At 40.3% G+C, this 27449-nt stretch overlaps 2 protein-coding genes across 4 annotated transcripts in view; one reads left to right on the plus strand and one right to left on the minus strand.

Moving 5' to 3' along the window:
• Window positions 1-16139, minus strand: part of SMC4 (structural maintenance of chromosomes 4) — a 29857-nt gene extending 13718 nt beyond the window's left edge. The window contains exons 1-5 of one of the 3 annotated variants that reach the window (XM_058844236.1): window positions 16055-16139; window positions 13618-13810; window positions 12354-12532; window positions 11610-11801; window positions 9827-10003 (exon numbers count right to left, since the gene is read on the minus strand). In XM_058844236.1, the coding sequence (XP_058700219.1) occupies window positions 9827-10003; window positions 11610-11801; window positions 12354-12532; window positions 13618-13774 (705 nt within the window). In that variant the 5' untranslated portion in view covers window positions 13775-13810; window positions 16055-16139. Of the gene's footprint in view, window positions 1-9826; window positions 10004-11609; window positions 11802-12353; window positions 12533-13617; window positions 13811-14424; window positions 14615-16054 lie in introns of those variants that run through there. The other 2 variants (XM_058844235.1, XM_058844237.1) reach the window with 2 other exon arrangements.
• Window positions 16140-16661: 522 nt separating this feature from the next.
• IFT80 (intraflagellar transport 80) overlaps window positions 16662-27449 on the plus strand; it is a 28351-nt gene continuing 17563 nt past the window's right edge. The window contains exons 1-7 of the mRNA XM_058844238.1: window positions 16662-16879; window positions 18085-18153; window positions 18706-18931; window positions 21412-21522; window positions 23335-23403; window positions 26898-27007; window positions 27317-27406. Coding sequence (XP_058700221.1) covers window positions 18121-18153; window positions 18706-18931; window positions 21412-21522; window positions 23335-23403; window positions 26898-27007; window positions 27317-27406 — 639 coding nt within the window. The 5' untranslated portion in view covers window positions 16662-16879; window positions 18085-18120. The remainder of the gene's footprint in view (window positions 16880-18084; window positions 18154-18705; window positions 18932-21411; window positions 21523-23334; window positions 23404-26897; window positions 27008-27316; window positions 27407-27449) is intronic.

Genomic DNA, 27449 nt, shown 5'->3' on the forward strand with positions numbered 1-27449 from the left:
TTGGGTTTGTTTTGTTTTTTTTTCTGGGATGGGGAAAATATTCTGAAAAAAAATCTATGGAATGAGTATGAGACGTTATAAAGAAAGAATAAAATAAGGCAGCAATCAAAATGATTCCAACTGGAATGTCACAGAATCATTCAGGTTGGAAAAGATCTCCAAGATCAAGTCCAACCTTCACATTTATTTGGGAAAATATAGATCAGAATGAAATTTCCTCTCCAGGTTTGACCATTCCTTCATTCTCTAAAGATTCAAAATGTGTTTCCCCAACCTAAAAAAAAAAGAAGAGAATAAAGCAGGCCCTTGGAAAGAAGAAAGTTTAATCAGAATTGAAGTCCCTGAAGGGTCTCTTTAGAAAGTTCATCAAATCCTGGCTGATGGATGAACTAGAATTGTAATTCATTTAATTGAGGCTTCCTTGGTGGAGAAAAGGATTCTTTAGGTATGAGGGTTCCTTTGTGTAATTTCCCTTTATGTACTGTACTAATTTTAAGTGAATTTGGCGGTATTAAAAATAGCTTGAATTTTTAAAAGTAAGATTTAGAAAGGATTAAACAGAGTCAGTGACAAGGACAGTTTGTGTTACTGCTGCAGGTCTGACAAGACAAAAAACCTCAACCCAACCCTTAAGTTTTATTTCTTGCATGCCTCAAAAAGCAAATCAGTTTGTGAGTAACTGCTGCTGGATTGGATAAAACCCCAATTATCTGCTCCCTTGCCACAAAAGTGTGGCTCTCTCCCCAAAACTGCCTGTCAGCTCTTGGGGGAGGAAACTCTGCAGCCTCCCCAGATATTCTGGGATTGTCAGAAGTCTTTCTCCTTCTAGCATTAAAGCATTTCCTCTGTTTACACCCAGGAGAAAACAATCACAGGAAAGATTTAACTCAATGCTGACTGGGACTGAGAGGTTTTACACTGGCTTTACACCCCTCGTGTTCAGTGCTGTAAATCACAAATCCACCTTGGATTTAACAGGGAAAAATGGCAATTTTGGACAAGCAAGGAATTAATCCAATTTCCATTATTTGGCTAAATATAATTAACCACCTCTAAGAAAGATGATGATGCAGTTGTGGGGTCTCTCTGCAGCTCACTAAGAAGTTCTTGAATTATTTTCTCATTGAGTGTAAAAATAAATATATTTATAAATTATTAATTAAATAATAATAGTGTTTTTATTTAATATTTATACTATTTATTAAGTTTAATATATAAAGAAATCTGTTTAATTCAGCCCAGATTTAAGAAATAAAAAAGTTTGCAGAAAAAAAATTAAAAGAAATTATAAGTTTCCTTTAATTGATAAAGGAGAGTGAAAAGGTTGTACCTGCTCTTCTTGATAATGATTAACAGAGCAAACAGATTTTACAACTGCTAAAACTCGATTGAAGTGTTTCTTAATTAATTCCCAGTGTTCATTACTCGATCCATTATTTGAATTATGAATTTACAAGCCCCAAACCTCCTTGCTCTTTCTGAATTTTGAAATGCCCCGGCGTTGTGAAAGTGAAACCAAGGCGGGGCAGGCAGACATTTGTTGAGCAATGAGGGGAAGCAGCTCAGCAGCTCCTCAGAGCTGGGACACCCAGCTTTGCCAAGGTTCCCACCAAAACCCCTGGAATTCTGGAATTCCCTCCCTCAGTTGTCTTCCTGTGGCTCAGGGATTCAGGACAGGGAAAAATGTGTAAAATAAAAAGGAAATGCAGGCTCTGTTCAGACAATCAAAATGGATGTCAACACCCAGCCATGGGTGATGCCAACAAGGAACCAGATGTCCACACGAGGGAAGAAATTCCTGGAAAAAACCAGCCTTGGATGCATCCTGGAGAAGCTCCAGGGTGACTGAACTGTGACCTTCCAGTGCCTGGAGGAGCTACAGGAAAGATGGAGACTGTTCACAGAGGCTGGAGGGACAGGAGCCAGGGAATGGCTCCCACTGCCAGGGCAGGGATAAATGGGATTTTGGGCAGGAATTGTGCCCTGGCAGGGTGGGCAGGGCCTGGCACAGGTGCCCAGAGAGGCTGTGGCTGCCCCTGGATCCCTGGAAATGCCCAAGGCCAGGCTGGAACGGGGTTTGGAGCAGACTGGGATAGCAAAGGGGTCCCTGCCCATGGCAGGGGTGGGGCTGGATGGGATTTAAGGTCCCTTCCGACCCAAACCATCCTGCAATTCCACATTTCCACACCCACCAAGCCCTTTGGGAAGGCTCTACACTCAGTGCAAGAGCTCTAAATGGAACTACAAACCAAATTCCAGCTTCTGCAGCGTGTGGAGCCTTCCACATCCACGTGGATCCACTGGGATGCAGATACAGCACGAGCTGGAAGTGGCCAGCTCCAGCTCTGTACCATGCACACACATCCCAGCACCCATCCCACAGAACTCCTCAGGGAACAAACACCGTGAATCCTACACCACCACCTCATCTGGGGAAACATTTCCAAACACTCAGCCCTGGGGTAAATCAGGACAAACCTGGTTGGAGATCAAGCTGTAAAATAAGGGAAGAGCCCTTCTCAGCTGGAAGCGGCTCCTCTGGCAAAAAGCATGAGGAATAAACTTCTGCAGTCTGGAATCTGTGTTTCTTTGCACAGCTGAATAATTCACAGCTGTGATGTTTAAGATACTTCCTCAATTTAAGAATTTAATTTTCTATTGTACCTAAGTAAAAAGTTTAAAAGAAGTTTCAGGACTGGCAAGAGCAGCAGCACGTTCCAGCACTGGTTTAAAATTCTGAATTTGCCATGACCACTGTTTTCTCTAAAAGCAGGAAAACAGCTGATCCTGTCAGCAGAGCTCTAACCTGAGCTGTCCAGTTTTATCCAATGTTTTCTGGCACATATGGATTGGAATTTTAAACAAGGTTATTTAACTGTCTGATAAAGGGAAGGTCTGACCTGCTCCTGAGGCTTTTCCTGCAAATGTGGTTTGGAATCAAGATCCTAACAGAGGTAACTCTCATTTGCTGCGCTGTGTTCCAGAACCTTCCTCTTTCCCTTTGGGACTGGGTGTTGTTCCCCACAGCTAAGGGGTGTGAATGGCACAAAGTGCTGATCCCAGCAGGGACAGGATCCAGCCCCACTGGTGTAACTGGGACTGTGGGGCACTGGGATAGCGCTGAACGGGAATGAGGCAGTTTTGGGATCCAGCCACCACATTCCATCCCAAAACTCTGCTGTGGAACAAACAGGGATGGCAAAAAGCTTCCACCATCTTGAAAAACTACTGACAGCAACCTCAGAACTCTTCATGAAGAACAAACAACACCTTTTGTGCTGGAAGGGGCCTTTAAGGGACACTTTTCACTATCCCAGGGTGTCTTGGACACTTCCAGGGGCAGCCACAGCTTCTCTGGGAATTCCATCCCAGCTCCTCCCCACCCTCCCAGCCAGGAATTCCTTCCCACTATCCCATCGGGCAGGATGAGCTGTTTCTGGAGAACCTAGGAAGATGTTTGTTTTTAGTGATTATTGCTTCCTCTGTTCATCCCTGAATATTTGGGATGGCAGCACCTCAAACACCCTGAGTTTTGTCTAAATTGTAACTGCAACATTCCCAGAGCTCTTGGTCAATGTGCCACAGAATAATTCCGGCACCAAGGAGGCAAAAACAGTTTGCCAGGATTCTGGATTCTCAATTTCTGCTGGCTTAAGCTCAGCTTTAAAAAGCTGAGAACCTTGGGATAGCTTAGAATTCAGCAGCTGGGAATGCACTGTGCTCTGGGCAGGAGCTCAGGGAAGTTTGGGTGGTTTTGGAGGGGAATTTGGTCATTTAGATTTTGGGGGTTTGTTTTTGGAAGAGCTCTCCACCACTATTCAGAGGTGGAGAAATATGAGATCTGAGTGAAAATCAGAGTTGTGCTCAGGAGAAATAGCTTTAGAGAAGATATTTCCTGGAAAACACAACACTATGGATCAGGAAAACGTTCCCTGTTTAGGAACAGGTCAAAATATATGAGTTTGTTTCAAAATCCCATTAAACCACCAGAAAATTTAATGTATGACAACTGTGACCATGATACTCAGCATTTTAAGAATATTTAGTATTTTTAAGACATTTTTTTAAAATTCAGGATATTTTAGTAGTCTCACTGTAGCAGCAGCATATTTTTAATAACAGAAAACTTTTTAAGGCTTTTTAAACCCCCATAAAAGGAAGTTTTCTTATTGAGACCAAAATCTTTCAGTCTCAGCAAACTTTACTGTAATCCAACCATAACACCTGTTCCAGCACAATTCCAATTATCCTGTAACTTAATATTTAACAACAATAACACCTTAATATTGTAATAGTAATATTATTAATATTGTAACATCAATATGTAAAATTTGCTTTCAAAATCAGGTGATTACATAAATTAGTTTGCAATTTTATGATATTTTACATAAATGAAATGGAATTAATATCTGAATGCAGTGATTAGGACAATTTATCAAGCATCACAAGATTAAGGGGTATTTGTGAAGAACTAGTACTATAAATGCATGGGTAATTGGAATTTAATGTAAGCAGTGCTTGCAGTTGTAAAAACCACCTTAACTCAATCTCTGTGGAAGATTAGAGCAGTCAGAGCTAAAATCTGTTGTTTGCTGGTACAAATGGAAAAAACCCATCTTAATTCAAATTACACCACAATTTCAATTATTTTCTTAACTTTTTGCCATGGAATTTGGGACAGAAGTGACACAGCACAGGGCAAACTTCTCTTAATAAAAGTTAAGTTATATTTTACTCTATTTTCCAGAGCACAGCAATGTTTCAGTTCTCTCAAACACTGAAGCAAATGGAAACGAAGAGATTTTGCAAGAGCTTCTCCAGGAGCTGAAACCTCCTCAGCATCACGAGGAGCAAAGCCCGAGTGACACAGGGACACTGGATTTGCTCCAAGGAAAATCCCATTAAAACACCTGAAATGTTTATAATAAAGTTGTTTTTCTAGAGATTGAAAAGAAAAAATCCAAGCCTAATTCCTGCTTTCCCTTTGGTTCTTTACTCCTCTGAGTAGAATCAGCACCACTACAAAGTTACTGCTCCTGAGTTCAGCTTTTGGCTCATTCAGCTCCAATTCCACCTGACACAACCTGGAACTGCAGCAAAAGCCAAGGGGGAGGAAAATTTAGAGGAAAAGTAGCCTGGGTGTTGTGGAACTTTGTTTTCTCGCTACATTTTTATTTCCTGGCTGCTTTGTGCCATCAATTTCTTGATAACAAGGCACCAAAAGTGCATTTTTCTCTTCAAAAAGCCTTCAGGCAGCAAAATGAGACAAGTGTCTCCCCTTTCCTGTCTGCAGCTTCCAGTGATTTCACCCTCCCCCCACAATTTCAATTTTCTATTTGTCTTTTCTGTGCTCACACTTGGCTTTGGGGTTATTTCCCCCCTTTTACCACAGTGATAGCTCTCATTTTTAATCAGGAGTACAGTAAAGAATGGGAAAAATAAGTTCTAAATTTCTGGATCTTCAATTTATTTATTTATCTAATCCCATCTCACAAAGCTTTGCCCATGAATTCCAATTCTGCATCCATGGATTTTGGAATATGTATGGAGAGAGCCAATATTCCCATCTCATTATTCTCCTGCTGTAACACAGCTCAGGGAAGATTACAACAGATTGTTGTAATACAGGATTTTTTTCCCCTGTAATTTCATGTTATTGTTGATATTAATTAATGTTTGCAGTCCTATCTCATTTTTACCCTTCAATTTTACCACGTGGTGAATACACAGGAGGGGGAAAAAAGCATCAAAAATTCTTCCTTTCCAGGAAAACTCAGTGGGAAATAAAGTCAAATTAAAAAATAAATGTATGTACAAAAATCTACAATGCCACCACTGGCCAGGGATGAGGAAAATCTCAACATTCAGCTGTTTGCACAAAACTACAATTCTGCATTCTGGAAATAAGTTTGGAAGTTTTAAGGATATTCCTGTGTTTAATATATGAGCATAAAGTGATTGCAAATCCAGAGTCACTTTGGAATTTAAGTCAGGAATTGGCAAACCCAACCTGCAATGGTTGATTTTTAATTGGTGTGTTCTAAGAAATTATTCAATTGTCACTCATTTGCTCCTCCCATTTTCCACGTTTTTCTGCAGAACTTCCTACAGGAACAACCCTCTCTTCACCCCCAATGCTGGCAGCCCAGAGTTTTTTATAATTCCATTTCTAATCCCTTTTAAAATCTCATTTATAGCCTCAGCTCCAATGTCCCATCAGGAGCACAGACCTCAACAATTGGGAATTTCTGGTTTATCTCAAAGGAGAAGAAAATCTCTCCCTCATTTCCTCCCCACTCCCCTGGAAGTGACTCCCACCTTGTTTCCACACAGGAGCAGGTGAAAAGCCTGACAGAATTTCCTTCCTGGCAACCTCATCCTGCCACAGGATAAAACTGAGCTCCAATCAGTTAGAAAACACACCAGATAAAATCCCTGCAGTTGTTTACACCTAAGATTACAGGAGAATATTTTAATTAAGTCTAGCAAATATATTCAAGTGAAACACCACTCTTATTAGGACAAATTTGAAACACTTGTAATTTGTTTGTAAGATTCTGAAATAAAGTCAAATCAATTCAGAAGTTTACTGCTATTAATGTAGAGTGAATTCTGCAATATTTATGTGCAAAGGGGTTGCCTGGGGGTCACCTGGGCAGCTCAACTTGGCTTTTCCACCCTTTTTGGTGACTCTGCCTCTCACCTTGCCCACAAGATGGGCCACAGATCTCAAATATTCCCCCCCTGCACTTCCAAACCTGATGTTCCTCCAGTGCTCCCATTTCTTTCAGCATTGCTTAGAGGAAAGCAGGCAGGAGAGGAAGAGGCTGAGATGTTTTAATTTCTTTCTGACTTTCACTGCAGAGAACAGCACAAATACTTACTCTGAGTTTGTCAGCCTGGGCAGAGCAGGGTTCCAAGGCTTTCAGTGAAAGCTCAATTATTTTATTTGTTGTTCTTTACACCTCTCCAAGTTCCTGGAAGGTGTGGAAGACAGAAAAGCAGCAGCAAGGTGCCAGATTTTCCCCCAAACTCTCTTTTTTAAGTGACAAAGATACACTTTTTTCCTGCTACAGTTTCAGGCTGTGGCAAGCTCATTCAAAATGAAACATATTTGTGATAATTGTAAATAATAATTCTTGCAATAATGCCAAATGATTGTCTATTCCTAAGTACTGAAAGCACAGGGCAATCTATTAAAAACATGCACTGTGGAGTGTTGGAGTTAAGGATCCCAGAAGTGACAAACTCCTCCTGTTCTGTGCTGGCAACATCCCTTTGGAACCAGAAGAATTTTGAGACTAGATTTATTTCAATTTGCAAGTTCAGGCACAGAATTTGTAATTTTTCTACAATTACTCAATTACTCTCACATTTTCTGTTTTCCCACAGGTGTTTTTTTTGTGATGTTACTCACAGAAGTCAGCAGCATTTTGATTTGAATATTTTCAGTTTGGCATCAGCAGAAATATCTAGATCAGAACTCAGCTTTCAAATTTCACCCTCAAAAGCACCAAAATCAGCAGAAAACCACTGCAAAATAGGGGGTGAAAAGGGGAAAATGAAGCAAAAAAACTGAAGCAGTCTTCTAAAAAGCAAATATTTTCCATTGAGTAATGGCAATTATGTGAGCAAGATAAAATCAAAGCTCTAAAGGTGTTGTTACTACATGTAGGACATGTTCTCCTACAACATTTTCTTTAGTACTGACAGCAAATGTTCTGTCACACACCCAAACCAGCATTTGATAATCCTTAATTAATATTTTTCCCCAAAATACAGAGTACAAATGAAATATTTTAACTACACCCTATTGATATAGTAAAAAATCAGAGATTTATAACTTATTTTAAAGGAGAAATACTTGGTTAAACTTAATTTAATTAAACTTTTAGTTTTGCTGTTAAAAAAAAAAAAAGTAAAAGCCAAATAAACCTGTTACTTATCCTTTCAATTTTAAATAATTTGGAAAACATTAGTGGGGGAAAATGCAATCCTTGTGATAACAATCCACAGCCTTAGATGGTTTTATTTCCTTCTAACTATAAATTTTAGGATTTGGGGGTTGAAGTTCTGCTGTCATTCTGTGGAAAATATTGCTACATTTCCCAAGTGGAAATACTGAATTTTGGACAGTTAGATCAGTGGATTTCACTTCAAAAAGGCAAAGAGAAAGGCCCTGCCCTCAGTCAGAAAGACTTAAAAAAAAAAAAAGCAGAAAATTTCAGTGCAGTTACTGAGACAAAGTCTGGTGGGATGAAATATTAAAATTATGGTGGGAAAACTCTGGTTTATGGTTAATATTTACTCTGCTTCCTCGTGTTTCCCTTTGGAGGGTGGGAAGCCTGAAATTCCAGCTTTTAGGAAAAAAGGGATGCTCCCCTCATTGAAACAATTTGTAGGAGAAGAAAAAAAAAAATCCCATCTGGGGGAAAAACAATATAAAATAAATTAAGATATCAATATTCTTTTCCAAATGGTCCCCTCCCCTGCTCCCAGTGTTCCCTGACTCTGAGCTTTGGGTATCTCTGCCCCAGCATTCCCTTCATCTTTCACTTTACATTTCTCCCTTCTGGAAATTTTGGCAAAGTGAGATTTCAGAACAACTGTACTTAAAAAAAAAAATAATAAAAAAAAGGATGTATTTACTCCAAGTTGTTTTCTTGGAGGTGCTTCTCGCTCCATCTTGAAGCAGAAAATACAGGAATAAAGTGTTGGAGGAAATAATTAATTGGCATGGAGACTTGCAAACAGAGATATCCTCTTTTTGTGGGTGTAGCTGTAAAAAAGGACTGTACAGAAAGCCTGGAGGAAGTGAAGCAAGCACAGCCACCCAGCTACAAGTTTTTTAAATATTTTGGTTTTTTAGAGGGGAACTGGAAGCTCCTTTGACAGAAACAGGCCTAAAATAAACTCTGTTAAAACATTTCAGACCTTGGGGAAGCTCCCACTGATCACTGATTTCTAGGCCAGAGTAGATTTGGGACTTATCAGTAATTACAGATAATGGCAGAAATAGATATTTAATAGAATTAATATTTAAATACTTGTAGCTTAATTTACATTTTAATTGGCTGGCACCTAGCAAAATTCTCATTATTTAAAAACTGGAAAAAAAATTAATGTTTTTCCCTTCAGCCTGACTTTAAAACAGCAAACAGATGCAAGCAAGCCTCAGAATCTGAAGGTCAAACATGAATATAAATGATGTGATATTGACAAATTGTGATTATTTTTACAGTATGGGGTGTAAAGTGTAATTGGTTATAAATGTGCTATTTCTGGAGCTACACAAGTGTAAACAACAAACACAATTCAGGGGATTTTTCTTGCACTTATTTTATGCACAGTTCATTTTTCCACACTCATTTCTCAGTAAAACCATGTATCTCTGAGAGCTGCAGACAACACTAGATTATACAATTTAAAAAAATAAAAACTCAAATTTTAATTAATATTGATGGAGTTCAGCTAAAAGCACCCCCAGTTGCTGAGCCTCTGCCACGCTGAAGCAGCACAATAATATTGGGGTTGAAGGTTTCTTTTACACGCCAATATTTACGTGCTGCTAGGGCGGAACGAGCACAATCCTGCAGTCAGGAACACAATTCCCTCCTGGAAAAGGGGACAGCAGAATCCCCAACTGCTTCTGGGCCTTCAATTCCTACAGCAGCAAATAATGATTTGCACCTTGAGCAGAACATGCAAACCATGATGTGCTGCTACAGCACCTCAAGGCCTCCAAGGCAATGTTTCAAACCTGCATTTTTTTTTAGAGTTTTAACTGGAAATTCAACTTTTAAATAGGATTTATTCTCGCACCAACCTGTAAAATTAAGAACCTGTTATGATCCAGATCAATCCCATGGCTTCGGAGGAGCATCCCAACATCTCTGAATGTCTTTTTCTTGCCATTGATGTAGTAGGTGGAAGAATTGTCTCTATAGGCAGTTCTAGACACACAGAATTTGCTGTCAGGAATGACTTCGTAATCATCTCCTTCCTGCTTTAAGGAAACACAGAGCCAGAGAAACAATTACTGTAGCTGTGGATCTACCTCCTATTTCACAATTAAGCAGCTAAGTTTCATCATGGGATGCTTTTTTCATGGACTCTGAGTTATAGAAGTGGGAGCTGTCTTAAAATTGCATCTCTTAAAAAAAAAAACAAAAACAGAGGAAAAACAACAACAAAAAAATCCTTTGAGAAGTGGACAAAAAAAATACCCAGAGTTGTCTTCATCTGATGTCCTTCCCACCTCTAATATCAATAGTGCTTTGAAAATGCTGCATGAATTGCCTTTGCAGTGCCCCAGGTTGCAGTGGCTGTGCTGTCCCAGCCTGGAGTGACTCTGGGAAGCCCTGGGGACTGCAGAGCATTTACTGCTCCTCCAGTGCTGCTCTCAGCTCAGAGCTCCAAAGAGAAACTGCACAAGATAAAAAAAAAGCCAAACATTAAAGATGTGACAAATGTGACATCAGCAGCTTCAAAAGAGAGCTTCCATTTACCTCCAGAGCAGCAGCCAAAATAAAGCTGGTGCCAGGCTTCAAGAAGTTAAAACTCACCCAGATTAACCCCCCCAAGAGCTCTCAAATGGCTCTCTGGTTTTAATTCAAACTCAGCTTCTGGATGTTAACACAAAGTGAAACAAAAGTTGAAAAAAAAATTTAAATAGATGAATTTTTTAATCTGGTTATTATAAATATAAAAAGAAAAAATAATAAATGTATTTTCAAACAGTTCCTAAAAAATGCTGTAAGTGCTGTCACTTTATGAACCAGCAGTTTTGAAATTTCAATGTACACTTCCCACTTTTTTGGTTGACCCAAAATTTAAAAGTTTGGATGTGGGCACTAAAAAGAAATTTAAATTAGGAGAAATAATTTTTTTGTACCACAATTGCAATAAATCAACAAAAAAGTGCTAAAGTTTTTATCAATACACAAAGCAGCAAGCAAAAAAAAATATTTTTGTAATTTGCTAACTCCTTCTATTTAATTCAAACAAAATATCAGCTTCAAAAAATTTTAGTGGTAAATTGTGAGGTCCAGAATTTTTGCTGAAAAATCTGTTATAAAATTGCAGGCACGTTTACAGCACACAAAGTGTAAATAAGTTTCAGATTCATTATATATTTTTCTAAGTTTAGATAAATTAAAATAATTTCTAATTGGCTTGAAAAGTTTTGCTTAAATAGGTTTTATTTCTTAATACATATGTTTGTGTTATACATTTAAGAATATCTACTGTGTCCAAACATAGGCTTATAAATTTTTATTCTTTTAATTGCAGAAATAAATTTATTTACTTGAGGTAAACGAGATTACAAATTAAAACGAGTTCTTCTTAAAATGATGATTAAAATTTTCTAAATTGTTTTCAAACAGAAATCTACCACATATTAGTCCTGCAGCAAATAAAAGAATCCTTACTAAGATTTTAAAAGCTGCACTACTCAACAGAGGATTTTTAAAGTTAATTAACACTGATGGTTTATATCCCAAAGGTAAACTAATCATGCTATGAAATTTTCTCCAGCTCCAACAAAAATAAGCAAATATTAAAAGTTTTTCAGCTCCTTAAAGGAAAAAACCTGGAATCATACATACCTTGTCAGTGATTTTTTGGAAGTGAACTTCCACAGAACAGCTCTGGATGTCCTTGTGCTCGTCAGAATTATGGATCAGCACTGAGAGTTTTTTGGACCGGATTTTTTGGGCTCGATAGCCAAACACAAAAAGCAGGGAATCAATGATATTGGATTTGCCACTGCCATTTGGCCCGATAATACATGAAAAACGCTGCACAGAGAAGGGGAAAAAAGTGATCTTCAAAGGGAAATAACTCCTGCCCAGCGTCCATCACCCATTTAAAGCACAATTATTCCTCGTGAGTGCAAGTGTCTGAGAGCTCAGCTTTTGGTGCCAAAGGTAAAAGTGAATAAAAGCCCCACACCTCAGCTCAGCTTTCCCAGCAGCACTGGTTAACCCAAAGCCCTGCACTTCGCAGGCTTCACAAGCAAAGTTTCATGCTCAGCCACGTAAGTCTCTTGTGGGCACTAAAAAATATTCTCTTTCTTCAAACACAGCCCTAAAAGTTCTCCAGCAAACGAAATCAAGAGAAAAGAGAGCTTTACTAAGCTGTGCTGACAAATTAAAATTGCACAGCATTGGAAAGTTGCACTTAACTGTTTTCTCTACTTAATTTAGAATATTGCTAGGAAAATATTTCTAAACCTGAAATATTTTTTCAGTTCTTTTGAGGTCAGCTTAGATGAAAATGCAGGAAGGAGTAATACCACCCAGTGAAGCCTTACCTTCAGTTCAAAACTATTTAAGGAAAAAGAAAGATACCTTGTGAAAAGGTCCCAGAGTTTGCTCTCCTGCATAGGATTTGAAGTTCTCGTTTACAATGTGAGTGATCATGAGCCGAGGAGCACCAGGTTCACTGGTCATCGCTGGAGGTGGGGGAGGAGGGATGCTACCCAAAATCTCTTCTAAACTTCGATTATCCACCACCTCATCTGAGGCTGCTAAAACCCATCCAAATCAACAGAAAGATAAAAAAAAAAAACCAAAAAACAACTGTAAGCTCTCAATGATTTGACAGCCTTTAAAATGTTGAACCGAAAAAGCAAACATCACTTCTATCTGAACCAAACTACATTTTGACCTGTAATTATTAATATGAGCTGAGTGGAATTAAAATTCTTCTTTCCACAAACAAAATGTTTTTTAAGAGCTACTTAAGATGTCCCATCGCCGGGTTTGTTCTTTCATTATGTAATTCTTATTCCAACACACTTTAACAGGCCCCCTGCAATTCCAACAGCTCCAACGATCACAATAAATCTGCAAATCTGAAGCAGGCAAAGCCTTTCTAATGAATAAGTGCAAAGCCACATTTCAGAGTCCCTGTGCAAGATTTGGGGATCTCTGCACGAGGCTCTGAAAGCTGCAATGACAGCACGGCTGCTCTGCAAAGACAGGAAGTTTGTTACGAAAACAAACTGGCCCCCTGGATATCAGCAGAGCAGCTTTTCCCCAGGCACCAGCAGCTCCTTCTTCCAACACGCAGCAGTTTTTGTCACCAATTTCAATGTATTCATCTATTTGTCAAATACCTGCCTTTAACAACTGCACATCTGGCTCCCTAAAAAAATCACACAGCTGCTGGTTTTGCAGATTTTTTTTCTGCGAAAGCTCAGCTCAAGGAACTCAAGAAAATACACTGCTTCATGAAAAAGAAAGTCAAATCATTTTAAGAGTTAAGTAAATAAACTTGACATTTATTCCATTCCAAGAAATCCCATACCATTGGCTGCCTATAAATTTGGAAAATCCTGCTGTTGTACCACAATCTGAAGCACAATGCTCCAGATCAGAGCTCCGAAATAGGCTTTATTAGGAGAAAGTCTACAAATTTCTTTTGCACTTGTACTGGGCCAAACCCTTTAACTCTTTGCGAGCTCTTTTGACCATTTTAAAAGCAGTTTTAATTAGGCAGGCGTTTCACATTGCTTTGGAAAAGGGAAAAGAGCAAATCTGGAAGAGCTGGGAAATTCAAGTTGCTGCTAAGGAGACTCTATCAGCACCACAACAGCCAGCCCAGACCTACCTTGGGGAGGGTCTTTGTCAGGCCTCCTGGTGCCTTCGCTCTCCACTTCCATGTCCATGGAGGACTCCTCCAAGGGCTCCCTGCCCTTCCCATGGGCTGCAGTGGAGGTTTTGGTGCTCTTGCCTGGCACGGTCCCTGTTGGCTGCTCCCCTTCCATTCCAAGCAATCAAACTGAAGGGCTCTATCTCCTTTGCTAACACAAACAAGAAAACCCCGTGATCTCAGCACCGAGCTACAACCCCGCAAGGAATTCACCTACACCTCTGCCCAGATGCTTGACTCATTTAGAAACTTAAGACTGAAGGTATTGAGAAGACGAAAATCCAATTTGGAAACAAAATATCGAGGTTAGCTTCATAATGATATATTTTAAGATACATCACCCCTAAAATGAGGGGCTGAGCTTAATCTGTATTAACAGCATGGATCTACCTGCTGCCAACTCGTGGGGACACGTTCAGGGCACTGACTTTGCTCCCTGAAAGTCTCAAAGTCGTGCTGGGGGCAAAAGAGTTAAAGACACATTGAACAACAAGCCCAGGAGCCACATGTCTCTACTCTCCTGGAAGAACTAATTATATTTCAGAGCTGACACTCGTTTTACTTTCAGTAACCATAAGTATTTCTATGGTGCTAAATATTTCTATGGATATAGAGAAATTGATAAACAGAGAAACAAAAGCCCTGCGTGATCATAGCAAAGACTTGACTCTTAAATAATTTAAATCAACACATTCTGCTCACAAAATACAACAAAACCCCTCCTGCCAGCATTCAGCATTTCAGAGAAAGCAGAAAACGAAATACCTTCATCTAGCTGGGATGTTAAAGTGATCTGAGCAAGGACGAGCATTACAAAAGCCATCAGCTGGCACTTGAGCACAGCTCCCCAAACGGGTGAAGAGAAAGCACCCGATGAGAAGAAAAGGCGAGTGAGGAGCGAAACTCTCCCCGAAGAGTTGAAATCGCAGCAAGTGGCGAAGTGAGTTCGCAGAAAAACAGACATGAGAAAGTTTACTTCTCATAAGATAAAAAACTGACGTGGTTAGAAAGTCATCTTACAATTGGTGCCAATCATTTGACGTTTTCAGACCTACCCCCAACCCACACTCTCATGAGAGTCCTTCATTTGGGACAATGGGGGAGGGGGGAAATGAGAGACAGAACTCATTTTCAGGCTATTTGAGTCTATGCCCCCGTTCAGAACTGTTCCGCAATGGCTGTCGCGAACAATTACAGCTTCTCAAAGCACATTTATTATTTTTAATTTCCCCCCCCCCCCCCAAGCTGCTCCACTCCAACAGAATTGTGCAATACAGACCTATTTACCTTCCCACCCCTTCCCCCCCACTTCGGATCCTTCATCAGAATGAACAAGCCGAACTACTTGACCTCAGCTTTTAAATCGCGATAAATCAGCTGCCACATAGTCTCTAACAAATTTAACAAATTCGTGCCCAGCCCCTCCCCCGAGCCAGCTCGAAGGTGTTTGGTAAAAGCATCTCTCCTGCCAAGCGCAGTTTTCCTTACGGGGATGGCGAAAAAGGAGCCGGAGCCGGACAGAAAAGCTTCCTTATTAACAGCCGATTAAATCTGATCGCGACAAGCCCTGTCAGTGACAAATCTGGGGATTTTTTTAAAGCCTAAAGAGCCAGACTGCACTCTTGTCACGCTCTTTCCAAGTCACAGAATCCCAGAATATTCCGAGTTGGAAAGGACCCACGGGGATCATCGAGTCCAGCTCTTTTAAGCGAATGACCAATCGTTTAGGGCTTTCTTGGGATTTTTCCCTCATCCTTCAAGCATCAACGCAGCAGGCAGAGCCGGGGCTAGAAGGGTCCCTGCTCTAAGCAAATTAAAATCGGATCTCTCCGCTACCCAAACGCGTCTTTGAACTTCCCCCCGTTCTCCGAGCAGCGGTCCCCGGGGCTCCCTAAGGGCACAGCGGGAGCCCTTGGGGTGCACAGCCCCTCTGGGACCCGCTTCTCTAAGCCCTGTGTGCCGACAGCAGCCGGGACGGACCCGCCGTGCCCGGAGCCCTCGGGGGGACCCTCAGCGGGGTAGCCCGGCCCGGGGAGAGGCGCTGCCGCCGCCTTTGCTCCCTCCGGGTCAGGAGGGAAACGGGGAAATAAGGCGCGGGGCAGAACCCGCCGTTCTCTCAGCACCTCCTGCCATCCCCTCAGCACCCCCCGCAGCACTTTCCCTTCAACACCCATCGCCTCCTCCTTAGCACCTTCCCCACAAAAGTCCTTATCTCCACCTCGGCATCCCTTGTCTCCCCTCAACTCCCTCAGCATCTCTTTTCTCCCCACCAGCGCCATCCCCTCAGCACCCCCTACCCGGGGCAGCCCCCTGAGGGCACCTCCTCCGCTGCCAAGCCCCCCCAGCCCAGCGCCCTGAGGGGAACCACCATCGCTTCCTCCCGCCGAGCTCGTACCTGCTCGTCCCGGCGGCTCCGTGCCCCGGCGAGGCGGCGGCGGCGCGGGCGGCCCCGGCTGCTGTAGAAGCTCGGCCGCTTCCACACTCGAAAATGGCGCCGAAATAGCGAACTCGAACCGAAATTCGTTAGAAAAGCGCGGGGCAGGCTGGGACGGGAGGGGCCGGGCCCGCGGGTTTGAACGGCACCGCCGCCCCCGCCCGCCATCTTGTGTTCGTTACAGCAGGGAGGGGAAAGCGCCCAGAAATCCGCGAGGAGCGGCTTTTTCTGGGGAGAGACTGAGGGATGGGAGGCATTAGGGAGTGAGGGTGATGCGGTAACACAGCCTCGCTGCCGTGCCGGCGGAGAAAGGGGCTAATTTCAATTTTAGAAGTAGGTCAGTGGGCGGCGCTTGGTTGCTGGGCGACGCGCGCTGGTTTAAAAATAATTTTAAAAAAATTATAAAAAATTTTTTTGCAAGTGAAAAAGATTTTTCTTTTTAAAATGGTGACAGCGCGGCGATTTTGAATCGGGTTAAATTAATTAACGGGCGGCGCCGTGGCACCTCGGGGGGGGCCGGGGGGGACCCGTGAGGTGGCGGAGGAGGAGGATGAAGAGGATGCGGTCTCGCGAGAAGTCGCCATAGAGACGGCGGCGCTTGGCGGCGGGGGGAGCGGGTGCTGCCGTTCCTGAGGCGACGGGAGCGGGAGACGGGACCATCCCGGGATCCGCCGGGAGCGGGACCATCCCGGGATCCGCCGGGAGCTGGCGGCGGGATCGTCCCGAGATCCGCCGGGAGCGGGCTCCGGCCGCCGCTCTGCGCGCTGCCTCCCGCTGCCCGCGCAGGTAAAGGCGCGCTGGGGAGGCGGCGGCCGCCGTCCCCCTCCCCTCGGCTGAGTCACCGCCGCGGTGGGCGAGAGGGTCGGGAGCCGTGACCCCCGGCCGGGCGTGGGACGGACGGATGGAGGGGAGGGAGAGCTCCGGGGGAGCTGAGGGCGGGGCGGGGGACCCCCGGTTGCTGGCGGCCCTCAGGAGGGGTTGGGTAATCTGCTCCTTGGAATGCTGGAAACGGCGGTGGTGGCCGAGGATGCCCCGAGGATTTGATGTCTCCTCCGTGCTCCCCATTCCGCCTACTGCTCTTCCTTCTCAGCATTCCCCCCATCCTGCTGTGGCATTCCTTCCCGGTGCCCCCATCCTGCCGCTCTTGTCTCTTTCCTGCTCTGCCCCTATCCCTTCCCGTTGCCTTCCCTGTCCCGCCCGCTAGTTTTCCTTCCCGGTGTTTCTCCATCCTTCCCTCTGGCGTTGCTTCCCTGCGCTGCCCTCATCCCGCCTTTGGCATTCCCTGCTCCCCCCGTCCCGCTCTGCTCCATCTCCTCCGCTGTCCCTGATCCTCGTCTCCTGGCCAGCAGCTCCGGATGGGAAAGGGAGGAGGCGTGAGGCACTTTGGCTTCTCCGAGTCGGGACAATTCCTGGTTTTAATTCCTGGTTTTAATTCCTGGTTATTGCCACATCTCTCCTAAAGCTCCAGCGGAGCCGCTGCTGGATTCCTTGGGATGTAGGGAATACGTGGACTGATAGTGATGGATGTACCTGTGGATGGCCGAGACTGGGCATTCAGCCTTTTAGCAGCGCATACAGAGCGATTAAAATGCATTAAAAATTCTAATAAAGTTCTGAGCTTTGAAAGAAAAATATCAGGTTTTCCCTTCCTGGCTGTGTGTCAGCACAAGGCACCTCCAGTGCTCCAACCTCTGATGTTTCAGGCTTGATCTTAAAGATCTTTTCCAACATTAATTATTCAAGAATTCACTGTTCACAGCATCATTTTTTCTTCAAGTTCTCTGTACCCAGTTGGATAATGTGAAAACAGAATTCTCTTTAAACTCAGGTGTTTATTGGTGCTTACGCTTCCCTAGTAATGATACAATATTACTTCAGAACTTTCAATTTTAGTGTTAGTGTCTTCCTTTTTAATTTTGTCTGCTTGTCTATGCACATATATTATGCTAATTATACATACTTACATATATATTTGTTTTCTTTTATTACAGTTATAACACATGGTTTTAATGCTCTGAACAACTGAGATGAGACTGAAGACTTCCCTTTTAAAGGAGCCAAAACATATCCTTTGTCACAGACAAAAACATGGAACATCATGTTCATTCTGAATAGGCTCTTCCAGAAAATATTTTTTTATTGTTGAAGTTACAGTAAAATATTAGTAAATTGCAGATGGCTTTTCCCCCTGTTTTTCTTTTGTTCCCCTTGTCATTGAGTGCAGCCTTTAAGGACAATGTTTTAAGAGATGTTGAACACTTACATAAGATGTGGTGTTAATAAACCAACGCTTTTGAATGATACTTGGATGGTTTGCACTTGTATTTTGCACTAAGGCCCTTCATTAACCCAACATCTTAGCCATATTTTGATAACTTTACATCATTACAACAGTTTTACTTTTACTTGAAAGCTTCCTTTATTTTTGGCTGGATTTTTACTAGCTCTTTTTGACACATAAGAGCAAAATATCAAGTTTTTTGTTTTATTTTTAATATAAAACATTCCAAGCAATTTTATCAAAATAATGTTGTCCCTTCAGTTCTTAATATCCGAGATGGGGTATCTGATGATTCTTAGGAGTTAAACTTTTCAGATTCCTTAACTGAATGAAACATAAGGACTTGGTGAGCTGTGTGGGATGGACAACAGCTGATGAGCTCTACTCCTGCAGCGATGACCACCAGATCATGAAGTGGAACCCCGTGACCAGCGAGACCACTCGAGTGGTGAAGCTTCCAGATGATGTTTATCCCATAGATCTGCACTGGTTTCCCAGAGGGATTGGTGGGAAGAAGCAATCCCAGGCTGAGAGCTTTGTTCTGACCAGTTCTGATGGTAAGGCAATTGAAAATACTTAGGTAAATTTAAAATATTTATTGTGCTCCTGTCACTTAAGTACAAGGCATTATTTGGGAAGTAAGAGGCTTTGAGGATTGCTTGGGATGGGTTTTTTTTTCCCCTTCTCCCCAAAAAGATTTTGAACCCAGCCAGATTTTTCTTCCTGCATGAATTTTCCTGTACCAGCTTACTCCTGAAATTTTCCTGCAGCAGCAAACTCGCCTCTGTGATAAGGATTCCTGGAAACTTGCTGAATCCAATGGAAAAGGAGCATAATGTCTTTACAGGGTTGCATTAATTCCTAGTTGAACTGTGGATGTTTGAAATCAGAGCAAATGTAAATTTATCCCCTTGGGTTTTCTTCTGAAATGCTTCTCCTGGGGGATACTGTTCTTTTATTTCCTACTGACATTGGTCTTGTTGCTATTTTTCAGCAAAAATGAAGAATGTGTTTGGCTTTAACCTTCAAATTAAGCACAAATCATAAATGATTCAAACATTTTTTTTTTAAATTTTATTGATAATTTTATATTAGGAATATAAATTATATATATATATATATATATATATATATATATTTAGGAGTCCATGGAAGTTAATGAACAAAACATACATATTTTATAATCTGTTTAGCATTTTCAGGTTGAGGACAGTTCTGGCTTCAGTACTTAATAAAAATAAAGGACCAGAGATTAAGCTGAATCACTTCTGCCTACTCCAGGCATTTGGCTAAAATTTTCTCCTTTTTTTTTGTGTAGTAAGTTGTAATTTGAAAGTCTCAGTTCCCCCAGTTGAAGAACAGAAATCCATGAATATGGAGAAACCTCCCTGTGGGAATTCCATGGAGAAAGCATTTGACTGTCAGCAATTGTAAATTCCCCGGTTGGAAAAGCAAAGAAGTTGCAGAAGTGAAAGTGATACCCATGAAAACTTGATCTCCCCTGTGATTATGATACAGTTTTAAGTGATGATCACATTTTTTCCAGAGCAATTCTGGAAAGTTGATCCTGCTTTTACATGTAACCATGTTCTTCCTGTTCAGCTACAATTTCCTCTGGTTCCTTCTTTGGAAGGGGCCTTGTGAGAGAAGAGGAGCTCGTGGAGTGGGAGAGGATGCAAAAGATTGGGAAAATAGTAAAGTTTTCCCTGGATAAGAGGATTTTACCTGATACTTTGACATTTCCCATTTTCCTGATATTTTGACTTCACCAAAGCCTTCAGTTCCTTCCCAGCTGCTTGTGCTTCCACTGGAATTTTGTCTTCTATGAGTTGGGGAATTACTTACAGAAATATTCAGGGATTCTGCTTAGATCAGTGGAAGCTGTTTCAATATATAAAATCCCATGGAATTCTTTATATCCTGAAAAAAGTGATGGCTCTGGAGAGCTCAGCCACTTCATGTTGAGTCTGTGGGTGATGGCATGGGAATATTCCTGGTCCTGGGAGACTGGGTTTAAGGATTTTCCAATGAAAAAGATCTTGGATACAGATGGAACAAAGACACTGCATGGAAAAAGGTGCAAAAAATAAAATATTTACTTATCAGAAAATAAAAGTTATTTTTGATGTAAAAGCAGAAAAAGCCATTTGGCCAATTGAATTGGAGAAAATAACATTAAATTCCTCTAAATCCAGTTATTACTTACACATGAAACATGGAAATCTCATTAACATGAGAGATGTTCTATCCAATAATTGATAGATTAATGAGATAAATTCTGTTTTATTGTTATAATATAATGGAATTCATTAAATGAACACCTTGGAAGTCTTGGAGGGGGCTTGGAGCAACCTGGTGTGTGAAAAATGTCCCTGACCATTGGGATTTAAGATCCCTCCCAACCCAAACCAGTCTGGAATTCCATGATATTTTAAATGATATGTTCAAATAAATGGATTTATCCAAACCATAGTTTTTTTATCAGTGTTGAAAGTCTTTTCCTTGGAAATCTTGCAGAGATTTGGCTGGATGATTGTGCCAAGAGTTCTGGTCACTCAAGAACTTCCTTGCAGTGGTTTAGTCTGGCAGCTTAAATCAAATAATAATAAAAGTAATTAGATTTTAAAGTAGTTAATTTTAATTGCTGGACTGCTCATTTTTCCAGGCTCTGCATTGTCTGCTCTTTGCTCCAGTTTAAATTTGATCTTCCTGGATTTAAGCAGCATCCCTTATTTGGGAAGAAAAACTTCTGATCCTTCTGTTGAAATCATTCAAACTTTGGGGTTGGCTGCTGTGGAATTCCATCCCAGCTCCAGCATGGAAGCAGGAATAATTCTGATTTGAACAGTGAAAAACAATTGGATGTTTTCTTTATATTGCTGGTTTCTTGCTTTATTTTCTCTGTGTGTTTTCCACAGAAGGTACCAGCACTGCTGTAATAATATATAATATAATTGTGTAATATAATTAATAATTCACTATAAGATTAATTATCTATAATTATGTAAATTACATATACTGTATCTTTTTTTTTTAGGGAAATTCCACTTGATTTCCAAGTTAGGAAGAGTGGAGAAAAGTGTAGAAGCACATTGTGGAGCTGTCCTTGCAGGAAGGTGGAATTATGAGGGAACAGCCCTGGTTACAGGTGAGCATTCCTACATTAATAAAGTGCTTTAAAAACTAAAATAATAATCTGCTTTTTCTTTTTTTGTCTTAATTATCACAGAGGTTGTTATCACCTTGTTTACTAGGAGTTCATTTTGCACTGTGTAATTATTTTAGCTTAATGTTGTCCATTTTAATTAATAGATCTAGTAAAAATATTTCTATTTTTTCATTTAAGTCATCCAATCTACTTGAAAGTAAATGTTTTAATATCAGAGTGCTTAGATGGTTTTGAGGCTGTTCTGAACTTCAGAAAGGAGAATGTTTGATTTCTTTTTTTCCTGTCTGTTACAAGAGAAAGTTGCTAAGTTTGTACATTTATATCCCTACACATCTGGGGTTTTTTAGTCAAAATGGCTCATTGATCTTGAATATTCCTGTGCTTTATTCCTTAATTATCAGTAATTATCACCTACAGCCTGTTTATATTAATGCTAGGAGAGTGAGCCCACAATTTTTTCATTCCTACACCACTTTTTGTCCTAAATCTTCTGTTAATTGGTTGCTTTTGGCATTTTTTGTCCCAAATTCCATCTCGGTGTTAAGGGGAGCTGCTGAAATTCCCTGTGCTGGGCTCCTTGCTGGGGTTTCTGGTGGTGTCAGCCTCCTGCTGATGGAGCACAGCTGATTCCTCTGGACAAATTCCAGCTCAGGCCACAAGAACTGAAGATAATTTTGGATCTGCTCATTTCCAGACTCTGAAATGCTGCTTCAAGGAACTCTGTCTGGCCTGTTCCTCTGAAATCCCAGAGGGATGGAAATATTGTTCTTTTTCAAGACAGCTTTGCCTCAGGAACTTCTCCAAAGACAAAGTCAAAATTGTCTTTTGAATCCCCCTTTTTTTTTTTTTTTAATGAGACTGCATGACACTGACACTTTTTTGGGAGTGTGGGAATTCATCACCACTTCCAGTTTATTCTGAGGAGATCAACTCCTCTTATACCACAGCTGTACTTGGAGGAAGAGTGAATAAATCATTGCTACTGCTCCACTTAAAATATTTTTATGGTTATATTTCAACAGCATCAAATGTGCACAAATAAGATTTTTTATTTTCAGGGTTTTTTTTTAACATTTTTTTAAACATTTAAAACAACATTGGCCCGGTATAAAATCCTGAAATGTGGTAAATAAATTACATTTGAATGGAAGAATCCATTCATTTCATTGTGCATCTTTTTCCTCATGAATTGGCTCTGGGAGGCCTAAATTGAAGGACCAGAGCATTTTAAAAATGACACCACACCAGGATTTCTGTGTTAAAACAGCCCTAACTGTGCTGTGTAGTGTTTAGCAATTAATTCTTCCATAAATAAACTGAGTTATTTGGTAACACACAGTTATGGTAGAAAATTGAAGCCATACAAACAGAGTTATCTTCACTTCCACCATGTATCAGCTGTGAAATCTCCAGTTTAATCCATCAAATCTGCTCCTGCTCCCCTGGGGCTCCTCAGACTCCTTCAAGCAGCTTCTGGGCCATTGAAGGAATCAAAAATACAGAATTTGGGATGCTTGAGTGATGATGGACTTTCCCTTCCTAGGACCAGCTTCAAAAAAGAATTCAGGGATTTTCAGGAAAGGAAAAACTTGTTCATCATAACAAAAGAACCATCTTAAGTATTTTCCCTTCATAGAGTTCCTATTGCATGCTTGGAAGAATAAACAAAAGCAATTTACCTCTGAACAAAAACCTGGATTTATTTTAACTCAGTGTTTCCTGAGTAAATACAAATTCATTTGTTAGACTGATTATTGCATGGCATTTGCTGATTTCTGTGCTCATTTGCAGTTGGGGAAGATGGGCAAGTGAAAATCTGGTCTAAAAGTGGAATGCTGAGATCCACTTTGGCTCAGCAAGGTGAGTTCCTTTGCTCAAAGCTCCATCAGAACTTGTTCATTTGGGTTATTCTGAAATATATTTAAATAACAGATCCTAAATATGGCAGGGATGGTTTGTTCAAGGGTGTTAAGGACTTAATTAAATGTAAATCAGAGTTGCATTTTAAAAAGATCTAAAACAATAATTCATTTTTCAAATTAAAAGTGTTGAAATATTTTTAGGCAGCAGTCTCTGTCCCACCCTAAGGATTTGGTGCCATTTCAGTGAAGATCCTCAACTAAATTTTGTTTTTCAGACTTCATAGATGGAGCCCATGTGACCTTGTGACATTTTTGAAGAAACCACATGCACCTGGGCTTGGGTTAAATGTCAGGCCTTTATCTCTGTCTGAAACAAATGATCTGAATTCTTTCAACCCAGGGAAGGCATTTTAACCACAGTAGTGAATGTAAAATGCATTTCAGTTCTTTTAAGGAAGTTCACATGCTCATGCAGTGTTTGTCAGGTTAAAAGATAAACCAACTGAACTAGAATTAAAAAAAAAAAATTCAAATTGAAGCCCATTTTCTTGAGTATTTCTCAGTTGATGTTGTCAGATTTTTTGTGCATTATTTTGCTCATTTGAGGTTTGAAAAAGCATATAAAGTAAATTCTATGCTGTACTTTGAAATAAGAATTTTCATTGGTTTCTGCAAGTTTCTGGTGCAGTACAAAAGCACAGCTGAGTCCCCAAGGAGTAACTGTCACCTTGTATTTGAGTTTTCAGCTTAAAATCTTGTGAGGCCCTGAAATCCTGGAAATTCAGGAGCAGAATCCCACAGTCCCCGTTGTAAGGGGAGCAGGAACTCCTGCAGAATTCTGCAGGAATGCTGATCTCTCAGAGAGGTGCATCATGTTCAACCAATTTTTCCTTTCCTTTGTTACAATAAGTACTGAAAAAATTCCCTTTGCCAACATTCTTTTGCCTCACTCCACTCTTTGTGTTAGTAATAAATTTTCAGGCTCATATTTTGGGATGATGATCCACGTGCCTGTTCTGTCTTTTGCCTTTATTCTTCCTTAGATTCCCTTAAAATTCTTCCTTTTGTTCCTCCTTCTCCTCACACTGAAATGTTGTATTTGATCCCTTTGATCCATTTTGATGAGGAAACTTTTTTTCCATGGATTTCATAGATAATGTGTTGGGAACCCACAAGATTATCATGGAGTCCTGGAATGGTTTGGGTTGGAAGGAGCTTAAAGCTCATCCCCTCCATGGCAGGGACACTTCCCACTATCCCAAACCTGCTCTTGGACATTTCCAGGGATCCAGGGGCTTCTCTGGGAATTCCAGCCCAGCTCCTCCCCACCCTCCCAAGGAGGAATTTATCCCTGATATCTTTATTCTTCTGGAGACACCCTCACAAGATCGAAAATTCTTTAAATTAATGTTTCTCCTCCTGTGACAACCCCAAACCCCACACAAACTCTTGGAATTACCGAGTCTGCTGTGGGATAAGCCAGGTCTTCCTTCCTCAAATCCCAATTTTCTGCCTTTTTATATCCTTTTCTCCCAGAATATTCCTGTTTATTCCTGCAGTGTGGCCGTTCCTCTGGGTTTTCCAGGGTGTTGGCAGCGTTTTCCCAACCCAGCCCTTGTTAAGTGCAGAAGGAAATGAGTTAACTCAGCTCCTGCTGTTAAGCCCTGGAAATTGTGGTTAAGTCCTCAGCCATCATAAAAAAGGGAAACATTTGGTTTAAATAGAAAACTCTTCTGATTGTTAGATCAGCATTAGGACAGGACCAAAAAAAAAAATAAAAAAAAAGGAGTTTATTTAGAATTTCTGCTCCAGCTGGTGACAGAATTTATGGAGTTTTCACCAGGAATTGCCAGGAGGAAAACAGCCAGAGCCACATTTATTTAATATATGTTGTGTTTCTGGGACTTGTCTGCTCTGATGGTTGACAAGTTAAAAAAAATCTGTTATAATTCTGTATTTTTAAGTAATAAAATTCCCTAAAAGAAAATCTGTGAAACACAGAAATCCTCAGGAGCAACAACACCAGGTCTCAATTTAGAGGGTGAATATTTGGGAGCTCAAATCGAGTTTAACCGTAATAAAATCAGCTTTTTGCACTGAGGAAAAGTGGAGAGATACTGGATGATTTTAGGGCAGCTGTAGCAGTTCAATCACTGAATTATCTAAATCTCATCAAAATATTCCCATACAAAAATACTCCTGAGTCATTTTTGGGAAGAGAATTTAGTCTGCCAAAATTGTCACTGAGTATTTTACCCTGTAAGAGCATTTTTAAGCCTTTTGGGGTTTTTTATTACCATAAAGTTACATTAAAAATTGTTTTATTTGAACAATTTTAATTCAGTTGCTCAGTTTCATACTTGGAGATGGTTTTTACTTAACTTTCTCAGTTTTATTTCAAGGAATCAAGTAGCAAAATCCTTTGATTTTTCTTCAGAGGAGACAAATCCTGTCAAATATGGAAAATATTTGCATAGTTGGCAAGCCTGACTTTTTAAAATTCTTCTTTTCCGTGGATGTTTTTCCATGTCATTTTTGCTTTATTCTGTTTTCAAAAAATCTAATTTGAAAACTGGAACATGATTTTAAAATGGAACAGTCAGCTTTTTTCCAGCTACAAAATTCTGGGGGTTTCAGTCTAAGAACGTTTCAGTTCATTGGGAAAAATCTGTCAAGTCTGTGGGCCAGTTTTATTTATTGTCATTTATTTTGGAAGTTGTTTGTGAATGGGATGTTTGTGCAGCAAAATAAAAATCTGGGTTAATTACAGAGCCTAAAAATCTAAAATAGAATAATTTAGGTGCAACACAACTTTTTCCACCCACATTTGTGTTCAGCCTCATAATTTGGGGTGAAAAGATTTATTTTCTGATGTCTCCTGGTGAGTATTATTTAGTTTTTCTGTATGTCTGGAGTGACATTTGGGACTAAAATTGTATCAGTGGATAAAATCTGAATATAAATACAAAATGCAGCTATTTCCTGTTGGTTTTCTGGACTTTTCTGGACTTAAAACTGTTCACTTGTAAAAGTTACAGAAATTGATATTGTGGTAAATGGCAATAGATAAGGAGGCTTGAGAAAGGTGTAATGTATGTTTATATAATACAGTATTATCTACATAGATAATATAAATCTAATGTATTTAATGCAGTAATAATGTATTATGTTTTGTGTACTTATATATTATATTTCTATATATTAATATAAATATATAGCTATGTATTATATATAATTATATATTTTCTTTATTATGCACTATTGCTTATTATTGTTGTTATTGTAATAATGATAATAATAATGATAATAATGATGATAATAATGATAATAATAATGATAATGATAATAATAATAATAATAGTTTTACAGTATTAAAAGGAGAGCTGGTGACCTGCCTTGCTGTAGGAATTCCTGCAGGATTTCTTCAGCCAAACCCCAGGAATGTTTTCCATGCTTTTTTCCATGTTTTTTCCCTGTTTTCCATGCCCACAGGAACACCAGTGTACTCAGTATCCTGGGCACCTGACTCTGACAAAGTTCTCTACACCTCAGGGAAGCAGCTGATTATTAAACCCCTCCAGCCAAATGCTAAAGTTTTGCAGGTACCATTAATAATCTGATTAATTAATAAGATTTAGTTACATAAATAAATATACAGAGGCCTTTCCCTTTTCTCTTGTCAAAAACCAGTAGTTGAAAACAGGATTTTAATGCAGATTTTTTTTATTTTAATGCAGTGCTTTGATTCTGCCTTGTTCAGGCTTTATTTAATTTCTTTTTCTGCTAAATCCTAGGATCATTAAGGTTGGAAAAATCCTCCAAGATGGAGTCTGACAAGTGATAAATATTAAAAATAGAAGTTGTCAGAATTGTTGCATCTGTTGATTTTTATTTTTTTTTTCCCATTTCAGTGGAAAGCCCACGATGGCCTGATTCTAAAAACTGACTGGAATTCAGTGAATGATCTGATTCTTTCTGCAGGGGAAGATTGTAGATACAAGGTGAGTTCTGGTTCAATTTCAACTAAGTGACCAAAAAATTTAT

This window comes from Poecile atricapillus, chromosome 8, assembly GCF_030490865.1.
Source record: "Poecile atricapillus isolate bPoeAtr1 chromosome 8, bPoeAtr1.hap1, whole genome shotgun sequence".
In the NCBI taxonomy this organism is placed as follows: Eukaryota; Metazoa; Chordata; class Aves; order Passeriformes; family Paridae; genus Poecile; species Poecile atricapillus.